At 56.7% G+C, this 20,223-nt stretch overlaps 4 protein-coding genes and 1 non-coding gene across 5 annotated transcripts; 3 read left to right on the top strand and 2 right to left on the bottom strand.

The window, feature by feature from the left end:
* Positions 1 to 1,519: 1,519 nt before the first annotated feature.
* SCP_t0402100 lies at positions 1,520 to 1,618 on the top strand. Its single transcript has 2 exons — positions 1,520 to 1,557; positions 1,583 to 1,618. It is a non-coding gene; the product is annotated as a tRNA-Ala (tRNA).
* A 1,117-nt stretch (positions 1,619 to 2,735) lies between these two features.
* Positions 2,736 to 7,568, bottom strand: SCP_0402090 (hypothetical protein; the record flags this gene model as incomplete). Its single annotated transcript, XM_027756948.1, has 2 exons — positions 2,736 to 2,829; positions 6,898 to 7,568. 2 exons carry the CDS (start codon positions 7,566 to 7,568, stop codon positions 2,736 to 2,738), a joined length of 765 nt encoding a protein of 254 aa, XP_027612749.1.
* Positions 7,569 to 9,257: 1,689 nt separating this feature from the next.
* Positions 9,258 to 10,361, top strand: SCP_0402080 (hypothetical protein; the record flags this gene model as incomplete). The annotated part of the gene is made up of 2 exons (XM_027756947.1): positions 9,258 to 10,177; positions 10,244 to 10,361. 2 exons carry the CDS (start codon positions 9,258 to 9,260, stop codon positions 10,359 to 10,361), a joined length of 1,038 nt encoding a protein of 345 aa, XP_027612748.1.
* Positions 10,362 to 10,435: 74 nt separating this feature from the next.
* SCP_0402070 (hypothetical protein) lies at positions 10,436 to 10,945 on the top strand (the record flags this gene model as incomplete). Its single annotated transcript, XM_027756946.1, has 1 exon — positions 10,436 to 10,945. The coding sequence occupies one exon, from the start codon at positions 10,436 to 10,438 to the stop codon at positions 10,943 to 10,945; it is 510 nt and encodes a 169-aa protein (XP_027612747.1).
* A 6,556-nt stretch (positions 10,946 to 17,501) lies between these two features.
* On the bottom strand, positions 17,502 to 20,113 carry SCP_0402060 (hypothetical protein; the record flags this gene model as incomplete). The annotated part of the gene is made up of 7 exons (XM_027756945.1): positions 17,502 to 17,858; positions 17,910 to 17,985; positions 18,052 to 18,229; positions 18,287 to 18,663; positions 18,716 to 19,111; positions 19,161 to 19,989; positions 20,050 to 20,113. 7 exons carry the CDS (start codon positions 20,111 to 20,113, stop codon positions 17,502 to 17,504), a joined length of 2,277 nt encoding a protein of 758 aa, XP_027612746.1.
* Positions 20,114 to 20,223: the final 110 nt, after the last annotated feature.

The following is a 20,223-nucleotide window of genomic DNA, read 5'->3' as shown; positions in this document are numbered from 1 at the left end:
CGGCTCAGGCTTGGCTTGGGCTCAAGCCCGGGCCTGCTGAAGAAAAAAAATATTTTGTATGTAGCTACTAGGTAACCTACTCAGATAGTTGATCAATAAGAAATTGACAACTCAACTTGACTGGCAGCCTATAGGATAGCATTATAGGTGAGTTGTGCCAGTTTATGAATCATCAGGAATCTGGATTTTCTCCGTAGGGTCTCCATCTGGCACGTGATGGCGGCAACGAAGACCTCTCAAATCCCTGATGATGTTCTTAAGGGTTTCAATATCATCATACCGTCATGGAGATACTCACCTTTGGGGGAAAAAAGAGCATATCACAGAAGGGGTTGTCATAGTAAAAGTGAGGAATTTTCTGGTATGCCCAGGAGTGCCAGCAAAGGTAGCAGTGAGGTGTGAATGAGGCCGGATGTTGGGTTAGGCAGTCCTGTATTTTTGCTGCACATAGCGCTGAAAGCCCCGGACTCATGGGCTCGGCTCGGGCTTGAGCATTCTCAAGCCAGGCCCAGCGGCAAGGCTTCCAGATGGCTTTGGCCTGGCTTGGCCGGACTTTCTACAGCTCGGCTTGGCCTGGCTTGGGCTCAGAAGCCAAGCCACTAACAACACTATTCGGCGCGTCCATCGTCGCATCATCTCTCTTCTTGCCCATCCATCACCTTTGGTATGATGTTACTTGACTCCCGAGCTGTACCGTGCTCCGCAGACATGTTTGTCTGTGTCAATGTGTGGGGAGATACTCCTGTGCCTATATTCCTGATCCTTGAGCTATGAAGCTCCGTGGGCACTCCTCATGTTGTTGTGTGCAGAGGACGGATGCTGTCCATGTTTGAGGATCATATTCCACTCACACCTGATTCTTCACAGGTTACAATCATCACTTGCAGCACCCGTGGATATGCGCAATGACTTCCCCTTTCACTGTGCATATTCGGTCATGGTACATCACGGCTCCCTCAGTGATGCCGGCTCCAGGGTATCTTGACCACACGTTGCCCGCGTGTTGCCTGCGCACGCAAGTCTCCGATGGTCATCGTTTACCCTTGTGGTGCGCTGGCGGACCTGGATGTTCGTCTGGGTGATTTCCATGTATGTATGCATATTTTGATGAACTGTTTCTTTACATATACTCCAATATATTTGTTGACTTGGGTGTCTCATGTCCAATGTCACGGTGGTGAGCACTGAGCATAGCAGCCATGGTTGGGATGTGGAATGGAATGCCATTGCAGCTGGTAAGGTCTCACAGGAGGCACAAGAGCCATCATCCTGCTCAAGTCGTGCAATAATTCCAACCTTGAACAATTCTTATTGTTCTTGGCAAAGGGTGCATAGTCTTACCTGTAATTATACTCGTGACTACAAGCTTTATACACCTTCCGTATATTTTATACCTTGTAATGACTTACAATCGCTCATCAGGCCCATACCAGAAAGATGCAAATTCCCCGATGTGAAAAGCGGCGAGTAGCTTCCGGATGCCTTGACTAAAATTTTCCCCGTTGTCCTCTAGGATCTTGGGCATGTGGTGTAGTTGGTTATCACGCTCGCTTAGCATATTCTCTCTCTGCCGAACCTGCGTTGCGAGAGGGGTCCGGTTCGATCCCGGACATGTCCACCTGACCTTTACCATTGTAAAAATTTTGGTTTTTGCAGCAGAGTTCATGCGATATGCTCTAATTCAACGAGGTCAGACTTAGAATTCGCGGGTATTACTGGATTCAACAATACGGTGTAGGCCAGTATACGCTGTAGCCGTTACCACTCCCATGAACAGAGGGACATGTTTTTTTGTTACTTGGCTTAAATGCCTTTAGACCACACCACATGGATGAGTCGAATGATGATGGATCAACTTGACAGTATGAACCCAAGTCGACACATTCTTTATTTCTAGCATTTCTACTATCAGCCCAGATTCAGTGCGCACGTAGCACTAAGTAGTGGATCTCTTGAGCTCCCTACGTATTTAGGTGGCCGCATGGGTGGCATGTCCCGCTCAGAACAGGTTGAAGCAGAGTGTCTACTCTGCCTGGGAAGAGTAACTTATGGTACCTCCGACTCGGAGTCCTGCGCCCGACGTAGTGCGTCTGCTAGATATGACTACTGTAAACATGCATACCGCGATTTGCTGACGCGAGGATTCGGATCTGCAGTCCGTGCGTAATCTTACCCGGTGGGAAGTCCTGCAGCTCTACTCACATCGCTCATCCTGCCACTCGGACTTCGTCCCGTCTACCCAGGTCCACGCGTCACCTGCTCAACGTCAATCGCCACCGCCGAAACGGATATTTATACGCGAACGCGAATGCAGGTGCGTGCATGCAGCGCGGCACAGAGTTCTGGACGACCTCCCTCGTCTCCTGATCACGAGTGCCTAGCGAACAAAGGACGACGAACGGACGCGTTATGTACAGATGCACACGGGTCCACACATATCTGATCGCCACACAATCTCGCCTGCATCTCCGGACGAGTCGAGTCATGACCCACCTTCGTGTCCATCCCCCCACCGTCCCGCCACTCTGATCACCCCCGCGTACACCCAGCGTGTGCAGTCCAGGCATCTGCACCACCAGCCCATGATGCCCATCTCGCCCCATCTGGTCTCGCTCGCCCACTAGCAGATGCCAGACCGGCGGAAGCCTGGCCATACGCCGCAGATCATGCCGTGCAGACTACGGCGGCATCTCGGAGGCTTGCTGTGTGGACTGGCATGACACGCGAGATCGTGATCAGCCTGCACTGCACTGCAGTGCGCAATGTATCTCGCGATAGCGCCGTAACTCCAGATGCGCGAGTGCGGGGTACTGGTAATCGGGGTGCTGTCTGTAGAATGCGGGGCAGGTTGGTGCTGAGCTCGAGAAGGGATCATAAGTCATTTGCAACGTCTCCGCGTCTCGTTCTGTCCCAGGACAGAACAGTATGCACCCATGCACGCTGCTCGCTATCTGCATATAACATATCGAGCACGCACCGTAACCCCGAACCATGCCCAGATGCGAAACTAGACGACTCAGCAAGCATGCAGATTGCATAAAGATAACAGTCAGAAAATCCGCGAACTGGCGGACTGAATTGACCACCACAGTTCGTGCAGGGCGCATGCAGATGGAACAACGAAGCTCACTGCGTATTACGCGTTTGAAAGGTGTCTCATTAGCGAGAAGGTGCCCGGTGATTGCTAACGACGCGACCGGAGGGGATATCAGCATGCAGGTTCGACGAAGGTGTCACCGTGCAACGTCCGTGCAGCCAAAATGCAAACAAGAATACGACAAAACGCGGCAAGCAGAGGTGTCAAGGTCAAGGCGGGCAAGATGACCCGCAGGCGTCGCCACCGTACCGGCGCAAGATTTGGACGAGCACGAGGCGAAGCGGGCATCCAGCGGAGCAACGCGCATTCAGTCTAGCCCGCCCTTCCCGCCAGCCGGGCAGGGCGGCACCTCTCGCATCTGTCCACTAGTATCCACTTATCCGTGCTGTGTCGCGAGTTGTACGACACCGGCTGCAGCTGAATATGAGAGCACGTTTCGGTTCGACTAGCCTCGTTTCGCCTCGTTCCGCGCTTCGTGATGGGCCTGCGCGGGCGGGCATGCTCCCCTTTTAGGCAAAGTGCGCCATACCGTTCCACGCGATGCGTCCAACCGAGATCGCGGCGTCGGTCGCTGGATGACCGGTTCACCAGTGCACCAAGGCTGGCGAGGATGCGGATCGGTGGGTTCAGCGTAATCAGAAGATGCGGATCCTTAGGTGTAGCACCGCAATTACCTGCAATTTCCAGCTCGTGCTAGCCTTCGTACGACCAGCGTGGCACGTCCGAGTTCGCGTCGACAGAGGGCATCACACGGTCCGCCGGGGCGCGCAGTAGGACCGTTCACAGGCGGGTGAGACAGTTTCATCAGAATTCCGGAGCAAATATCAAAATCAACGCGAGGCGGTGGCCACAGGCAGTCGCCAGTGCGAGAAGCAGCGAGAGGACAATTCAGATAGCGCACGCGCGGTGGCGACGTGTACCACCTCCAACGACAAGCGATAAGTCCGTGACGCGTTCGCGCAACCCGCGGAGGGTCGAAGAAGTCCGGTCGGAGAGTAGGCTCCTGATGCATATATGCAGGAAATGCGGAGAAGAGGGGGCCGGATGGGATTATTTACGTCTCTTGTGGGGCACGCTGGTTCGTGCTCTGTAACCGTAGAGACTGCCGCCCTCCAACCAGCACCGCCTTCCAGTGAGTCTCGCAGACGGGTGGCGTATGCGTGTTGCATTGTGCATCCGGGGGTGCAAGTACGCGACCCTGCAGGGGCGAAGGAAAAAGAGCCTGATCTGCCGACGCACCTGCCTCATGCGAGCCTCAGTTACAGCTGCATATCCCCAAGGTGCGTCGGACGGCCCGAAGGTGATCAGGACACATCGACGGAGATACATGCCGGTCTAAAGAAGGTCTGGAAGGACGAACATCGTGCACGAGTAAACACGTAGACCACACGCCTTGTAGTTAAGCGGTGAACCAACCACCTCGGACGAGAAGGTAATCAGCGAGCTTGAACAAGCCATTCTGTAATAAGCCGTGAACAGGGTGGAGTAGTAGTGGGTAACAGATGCTCCACGATGAATCGGATCGGCGACGCGAGCAGCGTATGTCTTCTCGAAGCAAGTCACACAGAGGTGATCAGGATCCATCGACGGAGATACATGCCACCCTGGTGAAAGTCAGGAAGAACGATCATCGTACACGAGTAAGCATGTAGAACGCACACGTTGTGGGTCCGCCTTGAAGCGGTGAACGAATGAGAGGGTAACCAGCGAGCTCGGACGAGCGCCATTCTGTAGGAGCCGTGAGCGTGGTGGAACAGGAGATGCGCCAGACGGATCCGATCGTGACGAGGCGATGCGTGCAGCATATGCGAGTACATCTGCGTTCGAAGCGGGTTGTGGAAGTGTGGGGGGTGTAATCACGAGCGGGTCCTAGACCTTCTCGAAATACAAGCTTTGACGAGGACGTACCGTGGCGCAGTCCCAGCCTTCCCAGCGGGGGCCCGCACAAGCCAACTCCAGCACATACCTCGTCATATACGACGTACGCACTTGAGCCTGAACGACAAGTTGTCGTCGTACAGGTACTAGGACTTTCCTTGCATGTCATTATCATCGACGTCCCTGTGACGTCATGGCACCGAGCATCGAGCGGGCCTGATGTCGACCGTTACGTGACGCAAGGACGTAGGCGATCCCAGGACTGGGGTGGGTGCGACGTGTTCATCATGAGAACGTGCGAGCGAGAGACAATACGCGAGCGGCGGCGGCGTCATCGACATCGATACAGAACCAGAAGCTTGAAAGCTCAAGAGTCGACGATGGGGATCGATACGACCCGATAGCACGGATACCTGCACAAGACCGAGTGGCGCACAAGAAACAACGTCAAGATACAATTCAACCACAAAAAAAGGACAATGGATGTGTATACGTACGCGCCACCGTCACAGTGACGAACGAACGCGCCGCGATAACATCGCGATCGCGATCCCCCACACGTAATCCGTCCTCTGGCGAATCGGAAGCCACAATCGACCCGCCGGACGAAGTTCCCCAGATTATATTATCTAATCTCACCGCGGCCCATCGGCAACGCCCGCGATCTCCCCCCACGGCGTATCCTCGGCGTCCGACTCGAGGCCCGGGCGTCCACCCTCAACATATATCCACCGCAAATAGAGGTGCACATGCAACCCGGGGGGCCAAAGTACAGTATCCTGGCCAAATCATACGCCAGAATCACCCGAAAATTTTCCCTTCTCGAAGCGACTCGCGACTTCCAGTAAACACAGGTCCCTCCCCCCTCCGGCTCGTAGCACGCCCGGGGCGTCTCGGATAAGTATACAGCACAAAAAAAACTGAGAAAAAGCGGATATACGAGGAGAGCGCGGATTTGACCGTATGCATCGGGTTCCGCGGACATAAACAGGGATGACTGCGCGTAGGGGTCAGGAGAGAAAGGGAAGGAAGGAGAAGTTTCGTTGAACCTCCAGTAGACTCCAGAATCCAGCGCCGTCCGACAGAGTATGAACTGCCTCAAACGACGGGCAAGCCGTATGGCAAACGAAAGGACCACGAACGCACGCACGAACGTGCAGGGTAGCAGGATTCAAGATGAGCAGAGTACAACGACGATCGAGGTGTTTTTTCCTTTTTCTCGCTATACGCATGCTTCCCACTACGCTGTCCTCTTATGACTACGTCTAGAATACTCACGCGGACACATCCCTTTGACATTACGACCTCCCCACCACCGACCAACGCAGTACTCATAAGACACCGCCGCATTACGGAAGCACAGACCACATCCTTCCTAGACAGACCCCTTACCGGTGCGTATTTTAGTATACGTTTGTGACTGTTCCCCGGCGCACTTGCTCGCCTACTTGCAGTATAAATACACAGATTTCATCATCATCTTCATCATCATCACCCAGAATCCAGCGCGCGCGTGAGCGTTCCCGCGCCGAGCGCAGTACTCAGAGAAAGAAGCTTCGCGCAGCGCCCAGAAGGCACACGCTCAAATTCGGAATCGTGTATTCGCCGAGCGCGCTCGACCGCAAGTGTATAACCCAATCCCTCAGCTTACGCACCGCATACACACGCGCACACACAATCTCGTCGTATATTCGAGGACAAAATGGAAGCGTGTCGAACACGCATACACGACCACACGGACGCATCCCACAGCCGCGCGCAGCTTCCATACCGAAATACCACCACCACCAGCGGTGGACATGGGACACGGACAGCATACTAGCTATACTCCTGCCCCGAACCCACCCGCTGCGCCAACCGCCGAAGCGCAGCGCAGCGGTGGCGCACAGCGCACGGCGTGGCGTCGTGGGACGACGACTCACATGCAGCGAGCCAAAATTGCCCGTGCTTCGCGTCCTCGCCGCAGCGCAGTCTGCATGTCCATCCGCGAGGGTGGCGCGATGTGGTACGCGCAGCACGCGGGGTCGCCACCCGGGAAGCACGGACTCTGCAAAAGCCCCTGGCGCTCGCCAGGCCGATTGACGACGATCGCGAGCGCGTGGTGCCGCATCGATGCGTGTCTGATGAGGGAAGATAGCGAGGACGTGCCGGATGCGGAGGACGACGATGGGCGTCCGACGCGTCGACGGGCACGACGCGTCCTCGCCGCACGATGTGGTGCGCGCAGCGCGCGGGGTCGACGTCTTCGCCACCCGGGAAGCACGGACTTGCAAAAGCCCCTGGCGCTGACGACGACGATCGCAAGCGCGCGCCGGGCGATTGCGCGTTCCCTTCCCTGCCTATCGAGCGCGCATCGATGCGGGCATACCGAGAACGTGCCGGATGCGGACGACGACGATGGGCGTCCGACGCTGCGAGCACCGAAGCCCGGTCGACCGGAGCGAAGTTCGCAGCAAGAGGCGAGGACGAGGTGGGTGGGGATGAACAGCAGAACGCGCGGGACGCTCCGACAACGCGCCGACGCGCCGACATTAGCGTGCGGTGAGGGCACGCCCACGCTCAGGTGGTGCCGCCTTCTGCGTTCTGCGTGCATCGCGGTTGGGTCATGCGCGGACGCGCGTCGCACCAGATGGGGAGGAGGATAAGCCAGAGCACGGTGGGCAGATAGGCGCGGCGAAGTCGAGAAGCGTCGCGCTCACGCCAGGGCCGATGGCATCTCGCGCTATCGAGATGGGCGTGCAGTGGCTGTGGGTGGGGAGGATAAGCAGGTTAGGTGGATAGGCGGTGGCTCGCCGGACGAGGCGGGTGCCCACCCGTGGTCACGCGGAGTGCGTGCGGGAAGAGTGGTGGGCGAGGCCTGGCTGTGCCTGCGGCGCTTGGGCGGTGTTGAGCTGCGCGGTGGGCGAGGACGAATATAACGGGCACGGCCGCAGCGCAGACCGTATGCGCAGACCGGGGTACGTACGTGGGAGCGGTGCAGTGGGTGACGTACCTGCGCGTGCACTTGCACGTACTTACATAGAGTACATACATACCTTGACGCAAGCTTGGCCGGATAGAAGGCCGGAGAAAGATGTATAATCAAGGTGTCATCGCGTGCGTGACGATGATGAACGCAGAGGGCACAGGATAGGAGGTGCGAAGAGCTGGTTCGGACAAGTCGCGTCGAAGAAGCACTGAGTACCGCGTGTGGAGACCACAGAGATGCAGAGGAACGGAAGGCTGCGGGTGGGGCAGGGCGAATGCATCGGCTTGGGACTCGGAGAAGGACGAGGAGAGATAATCTAGCCGCCGATGATTCAGAGTTCGAAGTAGGCCATTGGCTGGTGGGCGAGCAAGAGACAGCAATGTCCGACCGACGGGTGGAGCGGCCGATTAAAGAAAGTCGGCCAAGTTTGCGTTCGACGAGGAAATTCGGAAGGGCAAAAGGATGTCCTGTTGCACAGATGCTGCTGTACATGGACCCTATCCCTGTTTCGCGGCCTGGGACAGAAAAAACGGAAGGAGTTAGCAGTCGTTGGCCTCGGGAACCTCGACTGGACCTCGGGCTAAGCAGGCTGGGCGAATGAGATCGCAGAGCCGCCTCGACGCGTAGACGGTCCGAAAATAGCTGGAGGAGGGTATCACGTGGGGAAAGTCTATCTACACGAGTCGGACGAATCGGGAAGGCGAGGAATTAGGGTAAATGAATAGGGCCGATATCGAAATTGGGCGGGAGGAGGAAGCTGATTGGTGGACGGGCGGATGGGCGCCTGGTGGCCGGGTGACTCACGGGTATGGGGAGAGCCGGACGGGGGGCATGTGCGCGCTGGCGGAGAGGAGTCACTGGGTGGATGCGGAAGGGAAGGCGAAGCGAGGGGGCGGCTGAGGTGAGGCACCTGTGAGCCATTGGTGAGCAGAGCTGGAAAGCGAGATATCCCGTGAGAAAGTGGCCCGATATGGAAGGTGGTGCCGGACGATTGTGATTACGCCACGGACCGACCGAGCTGATCTCCCTCCTCATCTGTGATCTCACTCGCTCTCCCCGTCCAGCCCGCTGTCTATATAACCCTCTCTCCTCCTCCCCGAGCCACCCTCGTCCCTTTCCTCATCACCCCCGACGTGCTCCCGCCTTCCCCTGCCCACAGCCTCCGTTCGCACCTACCCGCCACAGGCACTCCCAAAGCGCTCCCCTTTGCTTCGCTTCACATAGCACCCAGCGTAAAGCAACCGGTGAGTATTTTTTCTCCGGCTCTGTTTGGTCAGCCCTTATAACTCCTTCCAGCAGCTCATACGACCAGACATGCCCCTTTACGACTCTCCCGGGGGCACTCCCCCATCTGCGCCCAAGCACCTACACCACCACCACCACCACCACCACCGCCACTCTCCACACCGGCGCTCCCAGTCCCCCATCCCCCGCATCACCACCCTCCTCCCCAGCAGCCATCTCGCCCACCAGTACACGCCTTCGACCCGCGCAGCAGACATCTCCCGCCTCCTCGACCCCGCCTACGCCAGCTCCGCCTCCTCGGGCTCCTCGTCCAGCGCGAGCCCCTCCCACGCGACCCACCACCAGACCCGCGCCTACGTCGACCACCACGGCGACCTCCACGACCCCGACTACCGCGACTTCCCCGTCCTCCACCCCTCGCGCAACGATCGCCGGCGTCCGAGCAGCGGCACCGCCCGCTCTCGCAGCACTAGCCGCGGCCGCTACTCCTCCTACTCCATCACCGCTGCCGCCGCGCGCCCCAACTGGGAGCGCGACTGGTCCACCGAGTTCGAGGCCGACGAGGAAGAGGCGGTGCTCGAGGACGCCGAGTCCCAGTCGCACTTCTCCCCCTTCGCGACCCCCCCGCGCCGCCGCGCCAGCGGGCACGCGTCGCCGTCGTACGCGTACACGCCCTACGCCGCCACACCCGCGTACTCGCACTATTTCGCCGAGTCTGCGGCGCCGGTGCCCATGTCCGTGTCGCCCGCCGGGTCGCTCGAGGAGAACGCGTCGTTGCCCATGCGCGGGTCCGTACTCGAGGACGAGATCGAGGAGGAGGGGGGCAAGAAGCGGCGGCGGCGCAGCATCTCGCTGAACCGCAATACCTCGAAGAAGATGAGGCGCAGCGCTGCCGCGGCTGAACCACCACTCGAGGCGGGCTCCGAGAAGAGCGCGCCGAACCCTAATAGCAGCAGGCTCGCTCTAGATGGCGTGGACGTCGAGTTCGTGTACGTCTTTCTCCCTCGTTCTGGATCTGTACGAACGCGTCCTGATTGCGTCCTCCCGATCTACAGCCCGACGTGCACATATACGCTCCGCCAGCAGTGGGCCGCGGTCATACTGCGCGTCCGCTTCGGGCTCTTCCACGCGCAGCAGCGGTTTGCGCGGCGGCGGGCACGGCGGCGCACGTAGCACGCGCCGCTGCGCACATCCCCCACAGCCTACTCCAGGATTGACTTTTTCCCGCACATCGCACACGACCGCACATGGACTATCGACTCGCGCCGCGCGAGCCCAGATGGGGTCAGCTGCTACCGGAGCTGGTAGCGGCCGCTGCGCGCCCCTCTCCGTCGCGTGTCCGCGCGGTCCCCTATCGCGCCGCTCCCCGATCCACTCTTCCTTCCTACCTCACATGCATCTCTCCGGGGGCACCTTTCCGACACACGACCGCCCCTCATCCCTTCCTCCCCTTTCCCCTTCCCGTCTCCCACTCCCATGTCCACCACGATCCGTCCCGGCCATTTCACTTATTCGCAGTCACGCCCCGCATCACGCATTCGGTACTCAGTGTCCACGTCCTCCGGTCAGTTTACCCCACAACTCTCTCTCTCTCGCGCACGCGCCGCTTCCTCACATCCTGCGGCGCGCCATCGCCCGTGCGCTGCGCTGCGCAGGCGATAGATGATGGTGAAACGATGGTGTACTCGGTGTGCCCCCCCCGGCTGGCTGCCTGTGGGCACCGTGTATGTACAGTGTACAGTAGGCACGAGCAGTAGCAGAAGCAACGAAATGAAAGAAATGAATACCACCTCTTCCGTCCGTCCGTAAGAGCGAAAATCCAACTCGACTCCATAATCCGTACAGTATCGCGTGACGCCGAGCGGTGAGTACACAGCAGCGTGACTAAGCCAAGACCGTCCGCGCGCCGCGGGGCTTTGTCATCGCCCGCTCGCTCTCTTTTTGTGTTTGCCAAGTTTGCGGCTTGGTCAGCGGGACGCCGCCGTCCTGACTGTACCACGGCACGCGCTCCGGGCCTCTCGACGCCGATGCCGACGCCGGGGCGCCGCGGCACCCGCGATGGCCGCGGGTCCAGAATGGTATGCGTCCGCTGTGAGCTTGAGTTACGTAATCGGGCGCTGGTGTCGGCGGCTGCACCCACGAATGGGTAACCGCCGCCGATGGGCGGGCGCGGGCGCTGGCGGGTCAATGTACCGTGATGGCGCAGGGAAGGATCGATGTTCCGCCTGTTTGCCGAAACGTGAGTGCGAGAGGTGCGCACAGGGAAGATCGCGCTGTGGTGTTTCCGATAAATTTCGGCTGCCCGCTCGTCGTCACCCTGAGGCGGATGAGCCCAGATAATATATAGTGAAACGTCGCGGCGCGCGGCCTGTAACAGTTTGCGGCTGCAGCCCAAAGAATACGCTGAGAGCGAGTCGTACGATGCGGCATTATAATAATCGCGTCGAACGATGGCGATGGCGTCAGCACTCCATCGTGTGCACACGTCGACCGACGGAGCCCATCCCCGCAATCGGTATCGCTTGCGCACCGGCGTAATATGTCAGTATCAGTTCCAGACGCGCGGACAGCAAGACAACTTGGTCTGCAAACGCCTCGGCGCGGAGAGCCCTTGCCCAAGAGTCAACCGTGAAGGGAGATAACCATCAAGCATGAGGGGAGCTTGATTCCTGATTGTCAGTTCTGCAGGCCCAGCCAATGAACGCGTGCATGTGCGGTGGGGATTGTGGGGTTGTTATAGATCGCTGCTGATCATGACATTGACGCGGGATCGTCGACGCGGACCTGCACCGCGGTGGGATCGTGACCGCTGGTCGAAGGCTCATTCGGATAGATGGTGCTGTATATGCAGCGGGAGCCACTTAGAGAGGCACGCCATGTAAGATCTGCGAGTATTCTCGCTGGGCCGCCCGAAGAGCCTTCTACAACCGTGCAGTCGGAAAGGGCGTCTTGGGGTGGCTCAGGTTCGATGCAAGCTTAAGCAACGCATTTTTCACCTCCGCAGGCCTTCAGACGGACTACGCGTGGAAATGCTCATCCTGCCTGCCTGAGGTGTGAGAACCGCGAGAGAGAGCAACACGGACATACCACAGGCATACGATTCGTGCTGCACGGCCGCAGCTGAGAAACCTAGCCATACGCCGTTCGCCACCGTTTGCACTTCCGGGCGTGCGCAGCGTTGGCACGGCGCAGGCGACCGTCTTCTGTCTTCCACCTTCATCCGTGTGGGATTTGCCGCAATTTCCGAGTCTGCGCGACATCCGCATGGCCGGCTGCAACTGCACACCACCGACGACGATGCCATCGATGCAACAAGCTCGACGAGTTCATGACATAGCATGATAGATCATATCGTATCGTATCGTATCATATCAGCACCGAAAACTCACCGGTATCTGCAATCGAGGCACGCAGGAAGGATCGTCACATCTCCGTCCGGCGTCTCTGCGTCCTTCCCGGGTGCGTAGCGGCGTCAGCAAGCCGGAAGATTGCTCCTGGCAGCGTGCAGCATAGGCGTCCGAGGCGACCCCAGGCGCTGTGGCTAGACGCGGGAGATAGCACGCCGCCGTCCCGTGTGGAGTTGGAATAATTGGATTCCCACAGAAGAGGTGGCGCAGGATGTCTGAAAGTTGAATATTGACATGGCGGCCGTGCTCCTGCCGCGCGGTCTGCCAAGAATAGTATTTGCTATGTGAGTCCCCAGCCTGGGCGGAGAGGCGTTCCAGGGTAGAGGAATGCCAGGCGCGAGAACTGGCCGCACAGCGGATACTGGACGTGGTCACAGGGTGACGTCACGAAATGGAGTGTTCTTCGATCTATGGAATTGGCGGACATCTGCCTGGCAGATACCTTGTGGATCGCGGATGCATTACGACTGACTGCGGGTGGGGTTGTCTCCGCGAATGTGTCCGTGCGGGTGTATACTGCATCCATAGTTGACGTCAGACTTGCAAAGAAAGTTCGTCCGAGGAGAAGTCCTAGATCATGATGTGAGAAAACGGGAGACTCGTCACGGTGGTGTGCATTCGGAATGGTTGAACTTGGGTTGAACCGTGGGATACTTTACTTACGTTGCTGTCACGTGGTCGCGTTCTGCGTCGCGATCGATGGGCCCGACGGCTTTTCGAACTTGTCTCTGACTTTGCGCAATCTCATTACTACTGTTGCATAGCTAGGCAATAGCTTGGTTCCATGATTCCCATGATTCCCAGCTTTCGGTAGTACAATATTGTGTGAGTGCGTGCTAAACATATCTGTTAAATGGCTGCCGACTCAGCCTCGTCCTCCCTTGGAAATGCTACTTGTCCAGCATTGCGTAGGCATGACTGTCTCTGAGGATTTGGCGACGTTATCGCGTAGAAACACATAGAATGTGTCCCGAGACACCTGTGAGTCGTTACACGGTCAGCCTCAAAGCTTCTGACGCGGAGCTACATTGTCATGTTCGGTGTCAAGTACTCTTTGATCAATAGCTGTCTCCATCTACTGACGATCTCGTATGTTATGTAGGTGCTCAACCTGTTTGTTTTATGCCGGCCTTCGAAGATCCCCCGGACGTGCTAGTGATTGACTCAATATATTCGCCGTTTTCTCAGTCGGCTTGCTTGAATCCTTGCCGAAAGTGTGGCTCCAGCATGCACAACTATCACACCGTTAAGGTAAGCTTTGCCGTTGGTAATGCTATTTCATTCATACCGCTATAGAGCGCTGAAAACCATTACTATCCTTAACCCAGATGTGAATGACACGGAAGTGCCATATTTTTTTCTACGGCTCTATTTTATCTGATTGTTTCTAAATCGCACATGTAGGAGCCTGCGTGCCTGCTCTTGATACGTCAATGTTTTGGTAAGTATGTGTCTCCTGCCTCGGTCCCAGAGAATTCGTGATTGCGGCACTATATCTGGCTGGCGACACACAACGATATCTCTACGGTATTCAGCGTTGCTCAAAATGATCCAGAAAGATCACCTGTCATATTCTGTGTGCCATCGAAACATCGTATGGGATGCCGGGGGCTATCGCATCAGGCGCTGCACGCGGGACCAGAATTTTGGTATATCCAGGTCAACGATGGTACCACAACCACCAGCATTAGGACAGTGCAACATGCCGTGGCTTACGCTCGCATTCCATCTCCAGGAAGCGCGGGCCTCCAGCGGTGTGCATGGTGTGTTTCCATTCTCGTCGACTTGCGAGCGTGTCTGCCCTCTTCCTTCCTGCCTCTCTGCTTTCACGCGTCGTCCACGGCCGGAACTATGATCTTGGCTTTCTCCACTAGGCAAGAGATGGCGCATTTCACGATGCATGGCCCGCTATATGCATTCGACCTCCGAAAGTCCCTGCATCTACCCACCCTCTTCGTTTCGGCCTCCCTGCCTGCACGCACCATCCACGGACCCTCCGACTTCGGTACTATCAAAGAATTGTCACATTCCATGCGCGTGCCGGCGAGCCCGACGGAGCAGTACATCTCCGCCCCACACGATGGCGACCTACCTAAATCCCGAGCATTTCACCCCTTCTTCCTAGCCTCAGTGCTTTCACGCGTCGTCCACAGACTCCCAGTTTAGATAGCATCAACATGTGTATGCCGGAGAGCCCGACCAAGCAGACTTCCGTGACCACCACACCGTGCATCCTGTCATCCGAAATCAGGACTCTTGGCAGACTCCTCAAATTCAAATCGAATTTGCAAGCCCATCTGATTCTACGTTCTTGGCAACAGCACGCTCTGCCTCGTAACTGGCTTGTAAGCTTTGCGGGCCTCCTTCCATTCGTTCGAGCGTGCATTTTTATCTCTTTTTCTTGGCTATCGCCTCGTGCGCTGCCGCAGCGTCTACAACTTAGCGAACGAGATGTTCTCCTTGGTGTACCCGGCCCACTCGCCGTGCACGCCGACGCGCTCATCTGTGCCCCAAATTTCCGCATTTTCAGCACATCTTGTGCTAGGCGGCCCTGCTCTCCGGCCTCGAGGAGCGCATGGACCCACTTCCACATGCACGCAGTCTGCAGACTTCTCCACAAGGTGCTTAGTGAGAATATTTGTCGTGATGTTGCGTTGTGATTTTGCGATTTTGTGACTTTGTTATTCGGCGATGGGCGCGTTGTGGTGGCGTAATACATACACCCCCTACGGCTTTGTCGAGAATCAGGCGGCACTGGATTGGAGGAATCCTTTCTGAGATATCTGGATAGTACTACATGCTACCGATTACTGCGAGTGGAGCCGGGCTGCGAGCACTCCCGTACATATACGTACATGAGCCACGCTGCGGCAGTACTGCACAAATCAGGGCTGCGCAACCCATCCGAGGGCGGGCGAGCTCCGTCCCTTTCGTTATCTCGCCCACAATATACTCATCACGCGGGCAAGGACATGAGCTCAGAAAGTCGCGATTAGCTCTTGCGATGCGCATAACATGACGTATCATGTCGGCGAGATAGTGGAGCGGGCGAGTTGTACACACTCTGCATAGATGACTCAGGGAGTCAGCTTGGGATTCATTCGAAGATCCGGATGGCGCGATAACGAGGCGGGAGTCTGGAGGCTCAGAATGTACAAGCGGAGGTCAACGGACGGGCTGCTTAGTGTCAGTGAGTGAGAGTGGTCCCAATTAAAAAGTGGCCGAGCGTGAACGTGGGCAGCCACGAGTTGGCCTCCGAGTCAGAGTTATATATATATACGCAGTTCAAGCCGGCGAAGTGTGTCACGTAGATTGTGCAGAGCCCATGATACATTGCATGGTCTGCGCAGGACAGCGGCGCAATTGAGTCTTCCTAAATTCATCGTCATACCGCAGGAAAGCGGGTGAGCGCCACCCATTGGAGAGACCAAAGCCATTCAGATACGACCTTCCTCCGCGACACCTAGCGGTGCGCGTCTCCATACCGCCGTGAGACTCCGAGCGACCGGAGCACCTCTCCGCCAAACTATGTGGATACGAGAGATGCGGTCACCGGTCATGGATTAGGCATGGACATAGATAGACGAGCACCGCTTAGGGGACCGGCAAATTTTACCCCACTCTGTTTGCTGATTCTCGTGTCCTGGGACATCGGAGGAGCAGGACACTGGCGCGCTGCATTGGACACGAGTCTGCGGTGACGCTCTATTCGGCGCACACAACAGAATCGGCGGCTCACCTGTTCGTTAAATGTTGAATAAGCTCAGGGAATTAAACGCTGGCCGTGGATTCTGATACTCAGCTCGACATGAGCCGGAGGGCGCACTGATTCAGCTCGAGTGTTCCCATGAGGTCCAGTGTGAGATGAGCAGGCACGAGTGGATGCCTGCGCCGTCATCTGATGCGTTCATTATACACACGCAGATAAGCATCTGAATTTAAGGACAAGGATGTCAGTAAACCGCTGACCAAGGTAAGCACCCACGTCCTTGACGCTTGAAGCTCGAAGGGCGTTTCTGTATGGCCTGAGACAAGCTGAGACGCAGCGTGAGTTCTAATCGCATGGGTGATCCATTTCCGGCCTGTGCAATTCTCAACCTACATATCTGCACAGGCCCCGAGGAAACGGGAGCACTAGTTCGTGAACGATCGAACGGATGGGAGAATTCCAGATGCTCTCACCGATACACCTGCAGCCTCGATCGGTGGGAATGAGATGGATTTTTACGCCTTTGTGTAATGACTTATCCTGATGGTGTGTGAGACCAGCCGCCGTGCCAATTGAATAATTCGTGGTAGAGCTCTTTCGAATGCGCTGTCACTGGCGACGGGCCTTCGAGTGCTGATGTCCTTGCTAGTGGACCCATTCAGGACGCTGCAGTATTCGAGAATGCTTCGCCGACCGAGTCTAAGTTTCAATATGCAAAACTCTCTTGTATGGAGGTGATAAAAGAAGGCAAGAAAGAGCGGAGACTCGGAAATTGAATGCGGGTTCCAACCACGTGCGTAGACAGAATCAAGGAGACCATGAGGACCAGGTTCAACTCATGAATTATCTATCGAAGAAACATTATATACACCAGGATGAATTGCGGAAAACGATCCGCTTAATGCGGAAGATTATTGGACGAGCGATAAAGCAAAGCGACGTATGGATAGCCTTATTGACGACATTTACACTGGCATGCATGACACTGCATTAAATACCCAGGGCATCGAGGGGCAAGCTCCAACTTCTTCAACCACGATGAAATTTCGGATGGATAGATCAAGATGCATCCGGTCACCTTCCGACAGCACACTGCCCACAACTGTTTGTCCCGGTCATGCGCATGACGACTGCCTCCTACGTCCGCTGGGTCGCCATCTCGGACAACGTGCGATAGCGAATCCCGTAACCAACCGCCTAGAACAGATCCGACCCAGGGAAGAGCTGCGACTCCTCGCCTTCCTCTTCATCGCTCTCTGTATGGGCCTCAAGTGGAGTCAAGCGGATCAGCGGGTCCTGCAAAAGGCTCTCGCGGCGACTCAGGGGCAATCGCGCCTTGGAGTCGTGAGTGGACGACACGAGCGGTATGGGATCCGGTATTGGAGGTGAGTCTATGACGGACGGGGAGTGCTGGAAGGGATCGGGTGTCTCGGCACGCGGGGGCGCAGGTGAGGGTCGATGGACTTCGCGCGAGCGACCACGCTGTTCGTGCATTGGTGCTGCAGGGTCATGGTGGTGTGTCTGCGCTGGCCGTCTTCTGCTTTCGTACTCGAACTGCGATGACGTCAACCTCGGATCAAACAACTCAAAGGTGTCAAAACTTACAGCCTCGACGACTTCCTCCCTGTGTCGGTCACCAACATCCCTGTCTATGCAGTAGCAGATATACAGCGTGTCTGCACTGTCAAAGATGTGAATGTTATAAGTAAAGACAGATTACAAAACGGGGATCGCAAACAATACTCACGTATCCTTCACCAGCCCTATACAGAACAGTCCGACCAGCGAAGTGACACTGCCCGCAAGCATGGCCGCTGACAGAGCCTGGTCGGGCGCGTTCAACGTGTGTGCAACGAACAAGTACGTTCCCAGTGCGAAGGGAAACATAAGCGTCAAGGGCGCGACAGTCAAAATTGTCAGAGAAGCTGAACACGCACTTGTTGTCAATACACCTAGATACGGCGAGGAACGGCGGCACTCACGCTCAGTCTTGAACCTTCTTCGGTAATTCACAACCGAGGAGCTCTCCACTGCAGCGGTGAGCGCACGCGCTCTCCGCGCGCTAGGGAAGAACGGATCGCCTGTAAGGCCAATATATACCAGTGCGTGCGTGCTGAGTGTGCTCGTCGCGCCCTCCAAATAGCCTGCAGCCATGCTGGCACCGACACTTGCTACGCGTAGGTAAGGCGGAAGATAGGCCGGTAGGATGCGCAGACCAGCCGCGAGCAGCCCGAGACACCGTACAGACGCGATGATCAAGGCAGACAGGACAATGGACCCAAGCGATGGCTGCATTGCTCGTGTGAGTGCAGCATGGATAGTGTGAGTGTTCGTGGGCGCGGGAGGAGTCGCATCGGGGCTAGATGAGGTAAATGAGGCATAGCATGCACAAGAGAAGATGTGCTACCTACTCGGCGAAAAACCATGCACCTATGACCCCCGCACAGGTCACCCGCAGCACACCCCGAGCGACACCCCAACTCCAGAGCCAAATACCAACTGTGCCCGCGATGGCCCAATTCGCCCAGCCCCTGACATGCCATTCCCAGCCAGACATGTTGCCAGAGGGATGAGAGAAATACCCGATCAAGAGAAGACGGAAGGCCAAAGTCATGAAGGGAACAGATGCCAGGAGTATTGCGAGTAAAACAGTCGGGGAGAGCGCAAGAAGAAAGGGATTTGCCATCAGCAAACGCGTCGTCAGCGTGAGCAGGGATGAAGCAGTATGGATGTCCCGAGGGAGGTCAAGCAGTTTCCGTGCAGTCAATAGGGATAACACCAATGGAACCAAGGAGAATAGGCGAAGACTGCACAAAAAGTGAGTACGCGGACATTATCATGATCAATCAGACTCACCCTACTGTTTCTCCCCACGTTGGCTCTTGTGTTCCATCCCACATGAAACTGCCTACAAATGCCCAGACTGCGGAGATGAGTAGTGTCGCTGGTATGAAGACTGAAGTCGCAATCATCATAGGCTTAACAAATATGCGGAGAAGGAACACATGCAGATATGCGACGATGGCGCTCAGGAAGATGAGAATCGTGAGTAATGGAACGGTATGGAGGAGGGTCATGTACGGAAGACTGGCGCGTGGAGGTGTGGTCGGCTTGCGAGTGACAAAAAGGATAAGGATGGAGAAGAAGAGACATGTGCTTAGTCCGGCACACCAAACAGCTGTCCAGATATAATCGTTGTATTTCCGCCGCCGCCGGGAAACATAGCGGGGATCGGGCAAGGAGAACACGTCCAGGGGTCGTGTGTGGCCGTCTCGAGGCAGCAATGACTCGGTCAAGGAGAGCGAGACAGCTGTACGAGGTGGTGGTGGAGGTTGTGGCTGCGGATCAGCGTGAATGGGTGGACGAAAGGTCGGACTGAGAATATCTGGTGGTGGACTCCTCGAATCAAGCGAGGAAGAGGGTGATGGTGAAGGCGACCGGAGAGGGGAAGCATGCGCCAACCATCCCTTAGCACTGTCTCCCTCTGAAGCTTGTAGCAACGGTATAGAGTGGGCCTGATGTCGGGGCACCCCTGGGTCCTCCTCGTCCAAACGCAGATACGGATCGTCCGAGTTGTCGTCTGCTCCATGCTCCGAATCGTCTCTCCTCGTGGTAGTTCTGCTCATGCCGGCTGCATGCAGATGGGGATCGTCTAGGTCATCGAGGTCTGCTTCGTCAATATTGCCTGCACGAGAGCCATCGTCGGTCGTAAAAGAGAAGAAGAGAGGCTGAGATGAGGACAGACTAGATGCAGAGGTCTGTTGTCTATTCAAATACTGAGACGCGTACGCAGCGAACGAGGCAGCCATGGCCGGTGTTGCGCGAGTGAAGAGACAATCAAGACCCTCTCCTCAGACAGAACGCTCGAAGGACGTGAAAAAATGAAGCCGTGGTCGTTGAAGCGAACGCAGGAATTACG

The sequence above is a fragment of the Sparassis crispa genome (genome assembly GCF_003851025.1).
Source record: "Sparassis crispa DNA, contig_000003F, whole genome shotgun sequence".
NCBI classification, from domain to species: domain Eukaryota; kingdom Fungi; phylum Basidiomycota; class Agaricomycetes; order Polyporales; family Sparassidaceae; genus Sparassis; species Sparassis crispa.
The sequence above is the reverse complement of the archived record's forward strand: the minus strand, read 5'-3'. Positions and strand labels throughout refer to the sequence as shown.